This window comes from Phaseolus vulgaris, chromosome 8 (genome assembly GCF_000499845.2).
Source record: "Phaseolus vulgaris cultivar G19833 chromosome 8, P. vulgaris v2.0, whole genome shotgun sequence".
NCBI lineage: Eukaryota > Viridiplantae > Streptophyta > Magnoliopsida > Fabales > Fabaceae > Phaseolus > Phaseolus vulgaris.
This window is the reverse complement of record NC_023752.2, coordinates 53400615-53415116: the sequence shown is the minus strand read 5'-3', so window position 1 is coordinate 53415116 and position 14502 is coordinate 53400615. Positions and strand designations below refer to the sequence as shown.

The following is a 14502-nucleotide window of genomic DNA, read 5'->3' as shown; positions in this document are numbered from 1 at the left end:
TTACATTTTAATTTAATTTAGATCATAAAAGGTGAATTCATAATTTAATATGATTTTGCCTACAATCTGTTTCTTGAAGAAACACACATTTACTGAGAGTTTTTTTGTAATAATTGTACTTGGTATAATCTCCTGAATTCTATTTTTTAATTGTAAACATTTTTTGGAGAGTTTATTCTATTTTTTAATTGCAAAGATTTTTTGGAGAGTTTTTTTGCAGATTAAATTACAGGTTGAAGATAGCATGAGGTTGGTGAAGAGGACTTCAAAATGAGAGGACTTCAAAATGGATACATAGTATTAGATAATTGTTTATATAATAATCTATTTGTTCAAAATATTTTATTGTATTGATATTGTAATGTATTTATTATGGCCAAAATATATTCATGAATTTTTAATTATGTTACATTATTTAAATTCATTAATATACTAAAATTATATAAATTTATACTATTGCAATATATTTAATTTCATTTCATCAAATTAATAATTAATATATATCTAAATAAATTTATTATTTTTAATATTAATATTTAAATATAAAAATTTCGAAAAAGTCACGTGCATTGCACGGGTCAACCTACTAGTTGGTATATATTTAGAAGTATAATAGATCAAATATAATCACTTTTATATTCTCAATTAATTAAATTAGTGTTGATTTATGTTTTAAAGTTATTATTACAAATTTAGTTTATTTACATTAAACTTTTTATTGGACTATCATTATTTTATACTATTAGCACATAATTTATTTTCTCTATACTGATACTTAGAAGATGCCAGTCTTGGTTGTGTTGGTAAGTTTTTAAAGGTGCAATAATGACTAATTTTGTATACATTAGCCATTAAGGAGGTGTTTGACTATTTTGATGCTCGTGCTCTTTATTGCAGTTAAGATTTGATGGAAAGTTTCATAAGACAGTCAATCAATGTTAAATATATCTTAGCCTCCATCTAAGTTTGATTCTTATTGAATCACATTTGGAGGATACACAACCACCAACTGGATAGTTTAGTATTAAGGTTCTAAGTTAAGGAGCATGCCATGGGTAAAAAAGCCACTTGGATTCTACAGAAAGGTTCGATGGGACTAGTGTAATTTAAAGGAAACCTCGTGTTTGGGCTCGAATCAATTTCAGACTGTACAACTCATCTTAGAGTTTTCGCCACATGTAAATAATCTAGTTTGGAGCTGTAAAATTCTTGTTGAATATACAAAGGTTTGAAGAAAGATATGCATAATATTTATATCTTACAGCCAAATTGTTAACCCAATCCAATCCCAAGTCACTAATTAAACGACATGGGTTCCAAAAACTACAAAACTGAAGGGGAAAAAAATGTCCTGCACTGATTGTAGCTCCATAGACACAGAATTAAGATCTAACCAGAAAGTTTTTTTCTCTAATGAATATTATAATTCTTCCACTTGGACTGTAAATCCACACTGACATCGCTTTGTCAATAGAGAGGTTTCCCTGTCAAAGCTCTCGAACTCTTTCAGAAACATATGCTCATGATCTTTTACTGGAGTGCTTAATGATGCACCAAGACTGGTATCACACTGGTCCACCTGTTGTTTTACGTTGTGATTCTTGTCATAGCTATCACCAACTGTGGCACTCGACTCATTATTTATGCATTGGCCACCAGTTGGCATCTCTGAAGACAAACTGTTACTAATATAACGATTATTTAACCTCTGACGAGTTACAATAGAAGAAAGAAGTTGGTACCACCGACTAAGAGCCTGTTTTTCATCCCTTTTCTTTTCTTCAGCTTGTCGCCTTTCTTCTTCCTCTGCATAAGCCTAGGGAAAGTAGTAAAACGAAGTTATTAGCATAAATCATAACTGTTATAAAAAAACCAGAAAAACTCACCAAAATTTACATGAGGGAAGAAGAAGCAAGTTCTCTTTTTAAGAAATAAATCTAAAGAAAAAGAGGCTAAACAACTCCTAGAATCAAGAATATCCTTAATAATAAACTGCTAGCCACAGAAAACTTACCCCACCAATGCTATCATACGTGACAAAGCAAAGTTTATCAACTTAAATCAACAGATATATTGAGAGCAATAAAGCAAATGATATACTAGCTTCACAAGTCAAAAGTTTAGTTTATTTGGAACAATTATATTTATTCAGCAAGAAAGATGAAAATACGGTACCTCTAGCAGTACATCCTTGAACTCGGAACACACAACAATACCATCAAAGACAGGATATGAACGACCGTTTTTAAATTCAAAACCAACCATAGCTGGCGCATAATCAATTTCAAGTCTCTTGGCAACAGAAAAGGCTTTTGGAAACCTTAAGTGTACGGTCCCTGGTGGAAGACATTTCTCAGACCAAACATCTACTTGACCTCGTTCATTCTGGATGTAAAATAGAAAATATAACTGTTATTAATATGAAAACATTAATTATCTCAACAAAAACAAGTAAATATGCTCTTGCACTTTCCAGTTAGTTCATGTGAATGTCTATTAACACTGGTGCAGCAACTAACGCAAGCAATTGTATTCAAGCTCTATCAATTTCATTCTCTTAAATTTAAGCCTAAAAGGTCTTTCTCCCTACTGCTTCCATTCATTTAAAGTAGAAAAAAATGACTATTTGAAAGACTCCTCCCGGTCACAGAACATGTGGGGATTTTAATATGATTGTGGTTTTTACATTGTCCCCTCAGATTCTACATAAGACGGTAACTAAGAACAAAAAGTCTTCATTAGAACAGTCATACACTAGAACAGTAGGAATGTATAGTTGGGGTGACAAAATCTGCTTGACATGATCTTAAAATGTCAAACCAACAATTGTTTTGCAATGATCCAGTGTGCAAATCATGTGGTAAATAATTGATTACTTTGCAAACAATTTTTCATACACACGTTATCATACAGATCCATGCTCTTTCCAATATTTAAACAACACCCAGAAAGTTAGAGACATTACCCTGGGAACTATCCCATTCACAGCATGAGGCAAATTTAACGGTTCCAGTTGCCACTTCCCATAAAGTTTAATTTTGTCCATAGAGTCACTGCAGCCATAGTCATCAGCTTCAGAATCTTGTACCTTTTGAGGCTTTATGGAACGTTGAAGCTCCTGATGGGAATTTTTTGGGTAAACAATAAATTACATTAATTAAAGTGAAAGAATACAACAGAATCAGGAAAAAACACTAACATACTCAGCCAGTTGATACCTTCACAGGATGTTCATTGGGTTTAACTTGAAGCCCTTCTCGCAGCCACCTCTCTTTTGTCTTAACTGTTTGCACACAAGTCCTAGGATAAACTGAGTGACCTGAACAAAAGCCCAGTATTGGACCCTTTGGATGAAGTACTTGATACTTCGTAAGCCATTTTTCTAAGGCATAAAGTGGATGACTTTTGTAGGCCTGCAAAGCGATAAAATGTCAAGATATATATCGCCATCTACAATATTAAGCATCATGTTTCCTATTACTTTTAACCTACCTGCTGATTGGTAGGAAGAGGTTCAGTTAATGCTCTAGTTTCCAACTCAATATCCTCAATAGAGCTCCTAGTAGGGACAAAAGAATCCATAGTATTGGATTGCTTGGAAATGCTTTGGCTTTTTCTTAAATTATTCACACCTCCAGTTGCCCCAGACTCCAAGTCTCTCAATGGTGCCAACACGAGATCCCACCATGTTGAATTGACTCGATGTGAAGCTATCTTGTACCACTTCATACAATACCTGACATGTCAACATGTAGTAGCATTTTCAGGCCATCATGAGAAGTAACTTTCTGTAGAGCTGTCTCAAGCCTTATGAAAAGCTACTTATAAGTAATCATGAACTTGTGTTGAAAAAGGGAAGGGTGGGATTTTGGCCCCCTGATTTCCCATCCTCTTCCCTCTAAATTTTTTACTCTAACAAGGTAAAATTATAAAAATATCTCCCCTCCTAACATATTCAATTAGGCTGTTCCATTTTTCATAATGCTGACAACCTATGTACCCAGACATTTACTACGATAGTTTCAAGTGAATAATTCTTATTCTTATTTACTTTAGAGCTAAGTTTGACTGCTGCTGAAGTAATAGTTACTATCAACTCTAATACTTATGCTAGAGATAATGAGGCATCCACTTACATCTTGACACCATGTTTCCTTTCCTACTTTTAGAAACCCATTCAACAGCTCAAGTTATTAAACTTTAATTTAATGCCTCCAATGTCTAAGGGAGAATTTTGGTTTTTCGTATCATTGTGCATGTGACCAAATGAAACATGGATACTTTAGTGAACAGGATTTCCCCATCTATTCCTCTCACTCGAGTGAGAATTAATAAAAAATATAGTATATTATAATCTCGATTACAATAACTGATCCCACATTGCTTGTTCATTGCAAAACTTGTCATCAATTGTCCTTCTGTTAGTATCCAAGAAGTATTCAGTGAGAATTTCTGTTTGATCTCCAACAAACACAAATAATTCATTCTTAATTTCTAAGAATATTTGAAATTTCCAAAACCAAATAATAAAGCAAGTAATAAGATAAAAGCTAAAAAAGCTTAACTGTGCCATACTTAACATATATGGAGAAAATGTCAAACCTGCGGGTCACATCTTTGGCCCCTTGCCCAGCAAAGGCAACAACATATCTCAAAGATTTTTTGCATGCAGCTACCATGGCTTCAACCTTGTCCTCTCCATCAATAATCAAATTGACAGCATCAACATGCACCCACTTTCCTGTCAAATTTTCTTCACTGCAATATACTTCTGCCCAATACAGAGGAGATCCTACTTTCATTGATCCAATTGCTGTAGAAATTACTTGGGAGGAGGTTGATGATTCTTCACCTGTAACCCTTTTCACTCTTTTGGATGGAGAAGAAAAACAGGAAGAGTCAGGATTTGCACCTGACTTGTCCTGAGATTCAACGGCTGTAGCAGAAAGAGCCATTTCCAACTGCATATCAAATTCAAGATCTCCTTTCCTCTTTGATTTACGAGATTTGTTGGTGAGAGACGATTCCAGGTTACTATCTTGTGTCTCAGAAGCTTTCGAGTTTGCAACACTATCATTTCTTACTTCAACAATAGGAGGATCTCTAGACTGATCCATGTGCTTTGTCACACGACATTTCTTACTTTTCTGTGAATGGACAAGAGAACTTTCACAGACATTCTCTCTCTCACTACAAGATAATGATTCTTGAGGTGATTTAAAATCCACTTTTCGCTTAGATACCATTGGTGTAGAAGTTTTAAATATCCCGCAACTAGATCCACTTGCAACTTGAAACGCTTTAAGAGGGGAAACATCCAAAACGGACACAAACCTGAAATATGCCTTTGATAAGAAATTTAACAGCACATATGCTCAGAAGTCCATGAGTCATAAAAATTGAATAAATTTTGTTACTGCCACCTGTTCATGGCAATAGTATTGATACTCTAACATCTTTTGTTTTAACATATTTCATTCTACCAATTATTTAAAGGCACACTTCTGACTTGCCTATATACTTTGAATCAGAACTTCATTCTATACCATGAAGGTCAAAATAGAGTAATTGCTACGTTATTATTGTTATCTTTCCTTTTCTAGATTCAATACATGCACCGTCACTGTTTGTATATTACCATTCCCAGCCCAAATAATAGAAACCACATCCTGCAGGTGGTTAAAGATATGAAAGCATTTTGGAGTGGATGATTCATGAATCAGGGAATGCATCAGCAGCAGTTGGAAACCAATATAAATATGTAACATCAGGGTGTTTTTCTATCAAATAGAAAATACTAGCTTAATGTTGCACTTAAAGTATTTAATGTACAATTTTTTCCAATCAGCAATATAAAAAGTAATTGAGGAATGATAGAAAGATATTCTGTTATGTGCTGCAATACCTGGCTGTAAGATTTAAAGCTCTTAATAGAGCCACTGATAATGCTGCAATCTGCAATTTAAAAAAAAAAATCCTTGCCCCAGTAAATGTTCTGCCAAGCACTAAGAAATTATATAAAGTATATAAGATAACAGAACCAACCCAGTCTCTCTTAATAAACTTTATTTTACTACTGATTTATGTTAGTGAATTATAAGCAGATGAAGAGAGTCATTAAAAGACCATCAAATCCTTTCTTTCAAGTAATGAAAGAATTAGTAGTAACATATCCTGCACTTTCAAGTTCCAACTTTGGAACTAGAGCATTTGTTATATGCCTGGGTAATCATACTACAGCGAATGGAAGCTTTATTAAAAGACAAACTCAAAATCTAGTGAAGTATATTAACAAAAATGCTATTAAAAATGGACTGGGCCAAACTTGTTTCCAAAAGTTAGCTCAAGGAAGAAGGATTATCCAGCCTTATAAAAAGTATTGACCATATTCCTAATCAATATGGGATATCTTAGGACACAACCCCTCAAGATTGGACATCTAGAGCCTAAAGTTTGTGGAGCTGAACATCTACAGATAGCCCAACATTGATATTGAAGAGGCTTTGATACCATATTAGAGAACAACTGAGCATAAATCGCTCCAAAAGTACTAGATCGAGAGTGCAGGATTGCAGGATTGCCCAAGTACTAGATCGAGAGTGCAAGATATAAATAAGCAGTATTTTAGCCATATTCCTACCAAATCCCAGACATCTTAACAAAGCCATAATAAAAATAGATCTACCTCTTCAGGACTGCCCTCTTGTGATTCTAAAGCTGAGGCCAAACCAAAGCATGGTGAAGCTTCTCTATTCATACAGTTTTTAACATGGAAATTATCGTGGAACTGCATGTGTTTCACACAAGGATCAAACAAGATATAACAAATGATGTAGCATGAATTTATACAAAACTGCACATTAAATGTAACAAAATAGTATGTGTATACTAATGAAACCATACCCATGATATTAAAGGATATAGAGCTTTTGAAGTGAGTTTTTTAACATTTGACAGCTGGAGCAAGTGTGCTGGTAGTAGAGAAAGCAAAGAAGCCTGCCATTATCAAGAAATGCACAACTTGACAAGCAATTTTGGTGAGCAAACAAGTTTTAAATTGTTTCACTTAAAAAATGTTCTCCAAAATAAATTTCCATCAAACATTATAAAATAGAATTAGGAATAAGTAAACTCAATCAAAATTGACGAAGTGGCTTAAGGTATACATATAAATGCAAACATGTTGTAACGAAATTCCTATATTAACAACTGTTTCAAAAAGTATAACAAAAAAAGTAATATCTGATACAATAATTGAGTTATGGATTACCACAAACAAGTGGTGTTAAGGAAGCAAAAGCTTGATGACACAAATGTAGCATATAAAAGAAATGCTAATATAAATTATCCATTCAAAATATTAAAAATTAACAAGAGTCAACCTGAATAAGAGGATCATCACAAGCATTGTCTATTAATCTTCCTCGAGCGAGTAAAGAAAGCAAATGAACCCTGTGTACAAGTTCAGCCAACTCCTGAAGAATTTTACAAATTACTTTTGCAAAGTAGCTAAAAGCTATTTTATATTAAAGCCAAGACAAGTTCAATGCTACAGCAATTAACCTTATCCTCCACAGAAGCTCGTCGAACTTGTTTCTGTACGGTTTTATTAGGGGTCAGATTCAATTCAATTGTTACAGGATGATCATCCCTGGCAACTACACCATCTTCCCAATCTGAGTCATCCAGCTCTTCCTTGTTATCGAAGTACTCCTGAACTGAACTACTACATTTCTCCCCAGCAGAAGCATTTCCCAAGGAATTTCTACTACAATGTCCAACCTCTGACGTCTTTGATTGAAGCATTGGATCCAAGACTTGGGTTCCATTTTGTTCTGGCTCAAACTCAGCCTATAAGAATATCGGAAGAATAACATGCTGCTTTAGGAATTTAGACACTCATACTTTGATTTAAACATTAAAACACCTAAGAATAAAGTCAAATCAGATAATTAAGTCATCAAAAGAATTGCACAGCACAAATTAAGACAAGTAAAAATAACAAATTAGAGGGACCCACTGTCTTCTTTTTCCGGGAAGTGCCAACTTTATTAGCACGGCGCAGAAGCTTTCCAACAGCCTCTCGAGATATTTCGGTCAGTGCTCCTGAAATTCAGTATAAACATTGATCACTCATGAGTAAAATAATTTTTCTAATAGTTGTTGGACATGATTTTATCAAACCATTATCACTAGGTGATTGAAATTTGTTTCCATCTTCTGAGTTTTGTTGGGCTCCAGTTTGATCTTCTGCAAAATTGAGGGGAAATACTCAAAAGAATATCCTGTTACCATCAATTGGTGTAAAACTAAAATTTGTACCATTAAGATTAGAGCATCGATTTTCACGATTAGTAGAAAGTTAAGAAAATTACGCCTCTCCTATTAACTTGTTGCTTTAATTCCCCTAAGAAAACGAGTCTGGAGAGCGACCCAAGCATATGAAAGTGTGACACCCTATCACATTAGTCCCTAAAAGTGTAATATGTTGTTACATTAGTCGCTGAAACTAAGAAAAATCCAAAATAAGTTCCTTAATTTCTAGTTGTTTCATCTAAATTTTCAAACACTTACTATCATTTTGATCCTTAAACATGTAATAATATCATCACTGGTCATTTTTATTTTGAATTTGGACCAATGTGATTGACAGATTGCTTTTTCAGGAACGTTTTTAAAATTTCCTCAGTTTGGAGGACTAGTGTGACAAAGTTATACACTTACAGGTACTGAAATGGAGGTTTACACTCTCAGTTAACACCAAACCAAGTAATTCTAAACTTGAAAAATTAGGGGAAAACCAAGAACAACTACAAAAAAAGTGAAAAACAAAAGAAAACCGAAACAGAGCATACAAACGTTCCAATTGGTACGTGGATTAGAAGTTGGAACGGAAGAATTAGAAAAATGTGTGTACGTGATGAGAAGATCGTTGAATACCTGAAGTTGAGGGTTGCCTCTTCCGCTGAGAAGCGCTTCCTCTGCGTCGCATTCTTCTTCGGAGATGAGAGGGAGAGAAAGCAAATGAACCACGTCGCGCCCAAAACTGTTGAGTCTTTTGTTTTGGGAACTGTGTCACGCTACCTGCGTCTCCACCCTTACTATCCAATGCACGCGACCGCCCTAAACAAAATGACGTAAAAGCCCCTGAAAGAAAAGCCTTTCACCTAAATGTGTATCTTACGTAATTATATTTTATGATAAGTGTATTTTAATATATATAAATTGCATTTTAAATTTATAATTCAACCTTTTCATATATATGTTTCTGTCAATCACGTTGACTCAAAATAATTATTTTAGATTAATATTTAAAATTTTAAGGTGATATGAAATTAACTTTGGAAGAAAAATAACATCAAGGTATTTATATAATTATTATAAATGAATCTTTAGCTACACTTATAACATTAACCATATTTGGAAAATGAGAGTATGAGATGTTCTTCTTAAGTTAATATCATTTAAAAAGAATTATGGATAAGACTTACTAGTTATTTTTTAGCATCAATACTTACTTCAGTTAACTAATATTTTATTTTAGAGAAATCAATATTATCCTTTATTATAATTCAACGTAGACTTTTATAAATAAATAATTCAATGAAATAGGTAAAATTTTGAAGAATATAAAAATGGATAAATTGTATATGAAAAGATAATTTTCTTATACAGAAATTGTTTTCATAAATACGATTTCGATTGTTTTTTTTTTTAATTTAATAACAATGAGGGAACTAAGAATAATTTATAGGGACCAACTATAAAAAAAATAAAATTATCCAATAAATATATGTTTAACCTTTTATCTAAATTTATTATGACATAAATTTTAGATTTTCCATAATGTGGTTATATCACGAAATTTATTTATAATTGAATATATACTAAACTTTTTATCTTTCTTTTTTCATGTATACTTTTACATAATCGGTCAAAACTTCATTATCAACATTGTGAAGTGTAAGTTTTGAATATACTATTTCTAAACGTGTATTTTAATTTACAACGGACAACTATCAATTCAAAAAATTAGAATAATTAATTTTAGACGTATAAATAATTAAATTAATTATATTTTTTAACATATAAGACATATATACCTATATATACAAAAAAGGAAATTTTCTATTATAACTATTTGTTTTTTTAATTTATTTCTATTTTATCTTTATTAATATTTTATTTTGAATATTTAAATATTTTTTAACTATTTACTAAATAATTAATTGAAAATTACTATTTTATTTTATTTTTAATATTAATATTGATATAATGTCATTTGTAAAAAAACAATTATCAATTTTATCAATTGAGTATTTTGTTAACCGTGGAACAAAATAGTTTACTAAACATGAAACCATTCTTAGCATATGAAACTTTTTTTTTCTTCATATCTACATTATTTTTATCATTTATTTAGTTGTTACTCTTCTTATCATTTGATTTTTTATTTCTTCTTTGTAAAAATATAAATATAATAATAATAAAAAGAAAAAGAAAATGTGGATTATGATTTTTAACATTGTAAGACATATAATATAATTTTGTTTGTCTATATTTTACTTCATGAATTGTTGATTACTTGTGAAAAAAACAAGATTAAAAGAAGGGAATTACTGAAAGTAAAATAGATTTATTTTGATAGAATTAACTCCCACAAAATAACATAAAAGACAATAAAAAGATAATAAAATGATAAAATTCATTAATAACATATTTAAAGTGTAAAAAAGTTTTATTTTTACGATAATTATTTTTAATGAAAGATAAAACCTTATCGGTTAATAATTCAATAGATTTATACCTTATATAAAACATGCAAAAAAAAATTCTTTATTCTATATTTTTATTATAATATCTTACATGTTTTTTATTCTATGTTTCAATATATTAATAATTTTCTTACTTAGTAACTATAAAAAAAAACCACTAATTATTATAACTTTAAACAAAAATAGGATCGTGCCCTCACCCATAACAGAGTTTTATGTATGATTAATCATAGATGAGATTTTAATGTTTCAAAAGTCCATTTTGCTATAAAAAAAACTTGTAAATTTAATAGATAACATAATAGTGTAATAACTATTAAGATTGTTTTTTAGAAGACTTTCATAATGAAGATTGTGTACTTCAGTTTTTTTATGGACTTATATGATAACAATATAAAATTTTATAATACACATCTAAATAGATTGGCTAGATTATACATCCAAGAAGTCAAACTTGTATATTTTATTTACATTCCTAATTCAATCACATCTGGATACAAAAGTACAGGAGAAAGAAATTCTCTAAAACCTATAACATGCTTATCGAAAACAGAATTGGCTGATCATTGATGGCTTGGTGTGTTCACATGACTTGTGGCGTAGCACGATTTTTAACACCATCAGAACATGCAGTCATACTAGTACTGAAAATCAAACCCAGACCAAAGGAATACTTGTGTGGCTATAGGGTTTTCAGAGAAAATTCCTATTCTGAAATCATGTTCATTTCTTAAATTCTACACCACCATCCGAATATACAATGATACCATTATTCAAATTCAACTCAGACCAAGAGAATAATTGTGTTTATTTGCACACATACTCGGAGGACGCCCTAAAAACAATTGTTTTCATCTGTGTAAGACAAGACTCATAGTTTGAATAACATTACATACTTAATTGTAGAAGGTAGTGTAAATTGTGAGCAACAAAGTTTAAATTATGTCTCTCACTCGTTCCCTGATAGATGTTTGTCTAGAAAAGCTTTAGCCAGATTACTGAAACTCACACTAACATCTTCGGCAGCTGCGTACCTTCTAATGATGTCAATAACTTCGGGCTTTAAAATCTCCTCCTTGTTAAATTCGTTACAGATATAATAAAGTGCCCCAAGTGTATAATTTACCTAAAACATCAGTAGATGCATTGTTAATGTACCAAATTGTAAATGTACAGCCCAATATAAGGAACATTACTCCGCAAATGCAAACAAAAAAAAAACATTTATCATAATAAGTAGTTTATAACATATTGTTCTAATAAGTTGAAAAAGTGCATGTTTCAAATAATTAAATTTCATATGAAAAATCAAAAATTATTTTCACGCGTAAAATAAAATACATTTAGTGATGTAGTAAAAAAAACCTGTAAACTTAAGGGAGGAAATTTTGAAAATCTGGATGTTAATGTTTTAGCAATCCCCCTTGACCTACGAGCTACAAGGTCTGCATCTTAGAAGCCAACAAAGCGCAACAATGTAAAAAAAGCAAGCACTTATTCTTACAGTGTTCCTAACTGGACTTGATAAACAGTGAATTATAGGAGGTATCCCACCAAACTTAGTTACAATTGCGGAATTGGCAGGATCTACACAAAAATTGAAATTTTTGTCAATAAGATAAACAATTAGATAAGCAGAAATAATGATATCACTAAAGATACCGTCACTAGAATTACCAACACAAGAATTGCAAATCCCTCCCATGCCAAATTCTACAAGCTTTTCATTGGGTTCCGTCAAGCAGTCAATGAAAAGTTCCAAAACGTTGAGCTGCAAAATTATGCAAGTGCATTTAGTTAACGTCGTGCAGTTTTATTTTCTGGAAAGCAAACTAAAAGGTCCTACCTGACGCAAGAAGTTGTAGTTGTAAGGATCATAGGCAAAGTTGGCCAAATTTGCCAAAATCTTCTCTCTTGTTTCTTCTGCAGATGTGTTCTGAAACTGAGTCACCAATTCCTGAAACAAACATTATCGAATATCCATCTAAGGTCCAAAAAAATCATCACAAAACAAACAATTTAACGGTACATCATTGCTTGCAAATTAAGTGTTTTCATTGTTATCTTATAGTTGAAAATGAGAGAAGGGAAGAAGAACCTGAAGGAATTCCACTCTGGAAGTTCCATATCTCCCTGTTCGTTCTTTTTGCCTCTGGTCATTGGTAAACATGTATGCTAGACTCCACCTTCCAGTGTCACACCAGTAAAAGTGAGGAGAACATCACAAAAGAAAATTTCATTTATTGGGAAATTCTAGATAAGGAGAAGAGGATATCCCCAATGTCATAAAACTCAACCTAGTGATCATCTAGGTCAAGGTGTTTATTATGCAGTGCAGTGGATTACTAGCATTTATTGTGTTTGGGGGTAAACTCAATGAGGCTAGAACAGATTTTACGGCATTTATAATTTATATGCACAACAATTGTGTATGAGTGTATCAATTTCTTCAAAACAGTAAAATGCAAAGCAAGGAGTTTTTGTGCATACATAAATTAGAAGCTATTTTAAGAAAATATGCAGAGTTTGAGCATGTAAAATACCAGAGAGAGGTTTCAATTCCAACAAAATACCTAAATCTTAACACTTCGCAAAACAGTATAATCAATTGAGTTCGATAGAAAATAAATTAAATGAGAAAGAGGAATTGTATTACTGAGTGATCAATGCTTGCAGCCTTGCAGTGTCAATGCCATTTCCGATAACGAAAAGAAAAATCCAAACTGAGTTTGAACGAAGAATTTGACTGCGCCTTCTCTTCTTTGCAATTTCCGATTTCCGATTTCCGATTTGCGAAGGTAACCCTAATCAAAACCCCTGTTTGGCTATTTATGTTGCTGTAGACAATCTCTACTCTAATAACCCACCAAACCTCTCTGCTTTACACCTCTCTCCAGAATTAATTTCAACCCTTGGATGTATCAAACTGATCACATTTTTAAACGTCAATATACTCTCATGAAATCCAAAGGTGTTATTTAAAACAAGCATTCACCAAGTAATCATACAAAACTAAATGTTTTGCGACCTATTTTTCATTTAAAAAATAAAATATACAACATCTTTATCTTAAATTTTAAATACACTTTACATATTTAAATGTTTGTATTATAAATTTTAATTATCTAGAAAAAATATTTATTAATACTATATATTGGAGACTACAATAGTATAGAGGTAAGAAAAAGGTTTATAATGATTAATATATATTTTAAATATGAGATTTTAACTTCAGATTTAATTTGTTAGGTTGAAAATTAGAAATTAGTTTTTTTTAAGTAGTTGGTATAGTCAACAATTTGTTTTCTCATATATGATAATTTTTCCTAATCTTAAATATCTCTCCAACAAATTTTCTTCTGAGTAAGTATTTCCTTTTGAAGTTTGTAAATAACAAGTCTTAAAGGGCAACAAAAATCTTGTTATATATTTTATCACTTTGACATTAGACACTTCAAAAGAGAAGTAAACCCTAAATCCTAAAAAGAAAAAAAAAACTTCTGCTATAAATAATTAATATAGTATATTTCTTTCCAGTGCAATGAAATAAAAAATAATTTAAGGTACTTTCTAAGTGTTTATTGGAACAAAAAATCCTAAAACAAATCTATACTTAATATATTTCAATGGAACACAAACAAAAAGTTTTGATCCGTCTTACTGCCACAATTTTTTCAAGGAAAAAATATTTTACTAAAGGCAGAAACTTTTACTATAAGGCATTTCC

General features: G+C 31.5%; 2 protein-coding genes across 3 annotated transcripts; both read right to left on the bottom strand.

The window, feature by feature from the left end:
* Window positions 1-1191: 1191 nt before the first annotated feature.
* LOC137825884 (DNA repair protein RAD4-like) lies at window positions 1192-9089 on the bottom strand. The gene is made up of 14 exons (XM_068631684.1): window positions 8941-9089; window positions 8185-8250; window positions 8021-8106; window positions 7564-7851; window positions 7383-7475; window positions 6904-6996; window positions 6686-6787; window positions 5906-5955; window positions 4603-5334; window positions 3493-3736; window positions 3219-3413; window positions 2966-3118; window positions 2176-2385; window positions 1192-1816 (listed from the first exon to the last, which is right to left on the bottom strand). Exons 1-14 carry the CDS (start codon window positions 8990-8992, stop codon window positions 1421-1423), a joined length of 2760 nt encoding a protein of 919 aa, XP_068487785.1. The 5' UTR covers window positions 8993-9089; the 3' UTR covers window positions 1192-1420.
* Window positions 9090-11174: 2085 nt separating this feature from the next.
* LOC137826298 (uncharacterized) lies at window positions 11175-13722 on the bottom strand. Of its 2 annotated transcripts, XM_068632217.1 has the most exons (7): window positions 13432-13720; window positions 12874-12961; window positions 12622-12732; window positions 12453-12546; window positions 12280-12362; window positions 12141-12211; window positions 11763-11901 (listed from the first exon to the last, which is right to left on the bottom strand). In XM_068632217.1, the coding sequence occupies exons 2-6, from the start codon at window positions 12943-12945 to the stop codon at window positions 12179-12181; spliced, it is 393 nt and encodes a 130-aa protein (XP_068488318.1). In that variant the 5' UTR covers window positions 12946-12961; window positions 13432-13720; the 3' UTR covers window positions 11763-11901; window positions 12141-12178. The 2 variants fall into 2 exon arrangements, with proteins under 2 accessions (XP_068488317.1, XP_068488318.1); XM_068632216.1 differs by lacking the exon at window positions 12141-12211 and having other exon boundaries at window positions 11175-11901; window positions 13432-13722.
* Between the last annotated feature and the right edge of the window lie 780 nt (window positions 13723-14502).

Coding starts and splice junctions, on each gene's coding strand:
- LOC137826298 (XM_068632216.1), bottom strand. CDS start 12,945: ATGTTTACCAATGACCAGAGGCAAAAAGAACGAACAGGGAGATATGGA. Junction 12,733..12,873: donor CCAGAGTGGAATTCCTTCAG/GTTCTTCTTCCC, acceptor TGTTTGTTTCAG/GAATTGGTGACTCAGTTTCA. Junction 12,547..12,621: donor ACTACAACTTCTTGCGTCAG/GTAGGACCTTTT, acceptor ATAATTTTGCAG/CTCAACGTTTTGGAACTTTT.
- LOC137825884 (XM_068631684.1), bottom strand. CDS start 8,992: ATGCGACGCAGAGGAAGCGCTTCTCAGCGGAAGAGGCAACCCTCAACT. Junction 8,107..8,184: donor TCAATCACCTAGTGATAATG/GTTTGATAAAAT, acceptor ACTGAATTTCAG/GAGCACTGACCGAAATATCT. Junction 6,788..6,903: donor TATATCCTTTAATATCATGG/GTATGGTTTCAT, acceptor AAACACATGCAG/TTCCACGATAATTTCCATGT.